General features: G+C 31.9%; 1 protein-coding gene across 1 annotated transcript; it reads left to right on the top strand.

The window, feature by feature from the left end:
- The first annotated feature begins 1,261 nt into the window (after positions 1 to 1,261).
- LOC141713928 (uncharacterized) lies at positions 1,262 to 2,267 on the top strand. The gene is made up of 3 exons (XM_074517486.1): positions 1,262 to 1,386; positions 1,610 to 2,135; positions 2,208 to 2,267. The coding sequence occupies exons 1-3, from the start codon at positions 1,262 to 1,264 to the stop codon at positions 2,265 to 2,267; spliced, it is 711 nt and encodes a 236-aa protein (XP_074373587.1).
- Positions 2,268 to 3,783: the final 1,516 nt, after the last annotated feature.

The following is a 3,783-nucleotide window of genomic DNA, read 5'->3' as shown; positions in this document are numbered from 1 at the left end:
GCAGCAATGATTTCCCTAAGAAATATGCATAATCCTTTATTTTTGATATACCACTTTCATTTTGTATGTTGTGCTTATTTACGTGCGCTTATTTTTGATAAACCACTTTGTTAGCTAGTTTTGGTTTTTTTAAAATTTATTAGCGATTAACTTCTGAAATTTACTTGTTTTTTGCTTGTTTTTTTTAATTTTTTATATGCTATAAAAATATCAATTTATATATGTGGTATATTTATTTTATCTTACATCCTGCCAATGATTTTCTAACTTCTCACATAGTAAATTATTATATATAATTTCTCTTGGTTGTAACTATACAAGATGGCAAATAATAATGAAAAGAATACAAACCCAAGAGTCGATACAAGAACCTAGGAGGTCTTCTAAAGCAAAATGGACCATGAGTACTACACACACATTTTGTGATATTTGTATACAAGCTATTCAGAAAGGAATGCGCCCTTCTACGCATTTCACTGTCGAAGGATGACAATTTGTTGTTTCTAATTTCCAGAGCATTACTAGCTTGAAATATGACAAAGGCAAGTTAAAAAACAAGTGGGATTTGTTAAAGACAGAATGGAAATTGTGGAAAGAATTAATCGGTAAAGAAACTGGATTAGGTTTGGATCCTAGGTTGGAAACGATAGATGCATCTACTGATTGGTGGGATGATAAAATCAAGGTATTCTACATCATTATATCCAATTTTATTCGAGTATTTATTAATTTTGATTCTTATTAGCACTTGTTTGGAATTCTGATTCATATATAATTTATACATTTTTCTATATTTAATTAATTTGCAGATTAACAAGGAGTATGCTAAATTTCACAAGAAAGGATTGTAACCTGATCTTTTAACCAAGAATGATGTTATGTTTGGGAGTACAGTGGCTACAGGAGAGTTTTCTTGGACTCCATCTTCAAATTGCAATGTGCCATTGATTAGTCATCCAAATAGTACTGATATAAATGTTGTTGATTTGAATGATTCGAGGATGACGCGTTTGAAAAGAGTGTGGAAATATTTTTAAATGAAGATGATGATATGTCATATGGTGCCACAACTTTAGCTAAAAGACAAAGAAAAGGTAAATGAAAACTTGAATCTCAGTCTAATGCAAGTGAAAATAAGTCGAAGAAAGGTAAAATACAAAAGGGAGGAGTTGCAACAAAATTAAAATCAGATATATCAAAGTTGGTGGCAAGCGTTGAGAAAAAAGCTACTTCAGAGGCTGGCTATACTATAAAAGATGCCATGGATGATTTACATAATATTCCTGATATAGAGAAAGGCAGTGACTTGTACTTCTTCGTTGTGTCAATGTTTGAGCATAAAGCAAAAAAGAACTCTGGAAACACTTGGAAACAGCAGATGCTAAAGTTGGTTGGTTGAAATATCAAAAATATGGAGATAACGTGAAAGATAAAAATTAATATGAATACTCATATAAGTTTTACCTTTTATTACTTTGTATTTGAATGATTGTATAAGACTAGTACATTGAAATCTTTTAGTTGGCACTCATTTTTATAGCGAACATTACATATGCTCAATTAAGAATATTTGTTGGTAGCTAATTTTTTTTTCTTTTTATATTTTCAGATTAATTGATATGAATTGTCTCACTATACACAATAGTGACGATGAGGCCGATGATAAAGATGATTTTTGGGATTTGGTAAATTGCACGATTGCTTTAATTGTTGAGTATTATTGCACATTTCTCCATAAAGAACCGTGCATGACATTTTATCAAACTGGACATAAATGGATGCAAGAAATTTTAACTATGAATGAGATCAGATGCAAAAATATGTTTCGAATGGAAAAAGAAACATTTTTTAAGTTATGTACTGACTTGGAAAATGTGTATCATCTTCCATCTTCAAGGAGGATGACTTTTATGGAAAAAGTAGGAATATTTATCTTTATAATAGCCCAAGGTGCATCGAACAGGCATGCACAAGAACGTTTTCAACATTCTGGTGAAACAGTTAGTCATGTTTTTCATGAGGTTCTCCATGCAGTTTGTTTATTGGCAAGAGATTTGATAAAACCTGATGATCCTGAATTTAAAGAAATTCCACCTCACATCCGTAACGATCGTAGATATAAGCCTCATTTTAAGGTAAAAATATTGTATTTCCTTTCTTTTTTTAGTTAAGCAATATAATGATTTCATTATTGTGTTTACTTATAGGATTGTATTGGTGCTATTGACGGCACTCACATACATGCATGTGTACCCGTTAATGATTAAGTACGATTCGTGGGACGAAAAAATCTACCAACGCAAAATGTTATGGCGGCCTGTAGTTTTGACATGTGTTATATGTTTTAGCAGGTTAGGAAGGCACAACTCACGACACTCGTATTTTTAATGTAGCCATTAATATGCCAAATTCTAATTTTCCATCTCCACCACATGATAAGATTTATCACGTTAATACATTTGAAGTTATATATGTGAACTAACATTTTAATGAATGATACAGGTAAATACTACTTGGTAGATGCAGGATATCCTCAATCAGTGAAATATGTTGGCACATATAAAGCAGTTAGATATCATCTTCCTGAATTTCGGCGTGGTCAACCAGCACAAGGATACAAAGAAATATTTAATAAAGCACATTCATCATTTAGAAGTTGCATCGAAAGAACTTTTGGAGTTTAGAAAAATTGGTGGAAGATTTTATCAAATATGCCTTCCTACTGGTTTGGTGCTCAAAGGAATATCGTTGTCGCAACAATGGCACTGCATAATTACATTAGACTAAATTCCAGTGGAGATACAATTTTTAAAGGGATTGATGCAAATCCAGACTTTGTGCCAAGAGATATTTTTTCGGATCATATACCAATATCAGTAGACCAAAGTCAAACAAATAATAGAACAAGTGAGGTGGACTTACTTCGAAATCAAATTGCTTCCAGCTTGATGATGGCGTAGTTTATTAGATAATTTTATTGTAATTTACTTTATCAAACTGAATAAAATTAATTTTGATAAAGCATTCATCTTTTTTGTTTTTGATTTTGTTAGTGACAAATCTCAATAGTTAAATATAATTGATGACCAAAACTAGTTAGTTTATCTTAACATGTCTCACATTGCTAAGCAGCACTTATACAAATTATTTACCATACACCTATTTATTTGCTTTTTGTTCAACAGCAGATTTCAACAAAATTTACCAAACAGTCAACAACTTTTTGAAACAACATTTTTTCTCACAGATACAACACTTTTTCACAGCAATCCCAAACAGAGCAATAGTCTCAAACCAGATTACAAAGTTGTATACAGTATTGGTATAATCGAACAAGTTACGCATATGTCCTCTGTGCAGTTCACTGATGATAATTACTTCACAAAAATGGTGCAGTTCAAAGTTTAAATATGAGTATCTTTGGCCGGCTGCTGGATGTTATAGGTTAACGCAAACCAGCTCTGCGTGTTGCCCTGATCTTAATAGTTCTTCCAAGAGAAGATTCGGATCCACCTGTCCTTCAATTTCTACTAGTCCCTTTTCTGCATCTACGTTCACTGAGTACTTCTACAAACAGATTATTGCAAAAGCACATAGTATTAGAACTGTTTATCTAACACTTATTAATGAATCCAATATAGTTAACAAAAGTTTTAAGTAATTGTGCATACCAATAATTATATACCACATATTGAGCTTAGCCCACTCATCAACTTCATCTTACACCCTCCACATTTGTACTTCACTTTCAAAACAAAAACCTGCATAAAATCAGCAAAGAGA

Source organism: Apium graveolens, chromosome 3 (genome assembly GCF_009905375.1).
Source record: "Apium graveolens cultivar Ventura chromosome 3, ASM990537v1, whole genome shotgun sequence".
Taxonomy (NCBI): Eukaryota; Viridiplantae; Streptophyta; class Magnoliopsida; order Apiales; family Apiaceae; genus Apium; species Apium graveolens.
This window is presented reverse-complemented; position numbering and strand designations above follow the sequence as displayed.

Coding starts and splice junctions, on each gene's coding strand:
- LOC141713928 (XM_074517486.1), top strand. CDS start 1,262: ATGGATGATTTACATAATATTCCTGATATAGAGAAAGGCAGTGACTTG. Junction 1,387..1,609: donor TGGAAACAGCAGATGCTAAA/GTTGGTTGGTTG, acceptor TTATATTTTCAG/ATTAATTGATATGAATTGTC. Junction 2,136..2,207: donor GATATAAGCCTCATTTTAAG/GTAAAAATATTG, acceptor GTTTACTTATAG/GATTGTATTGGTGCTATTGA.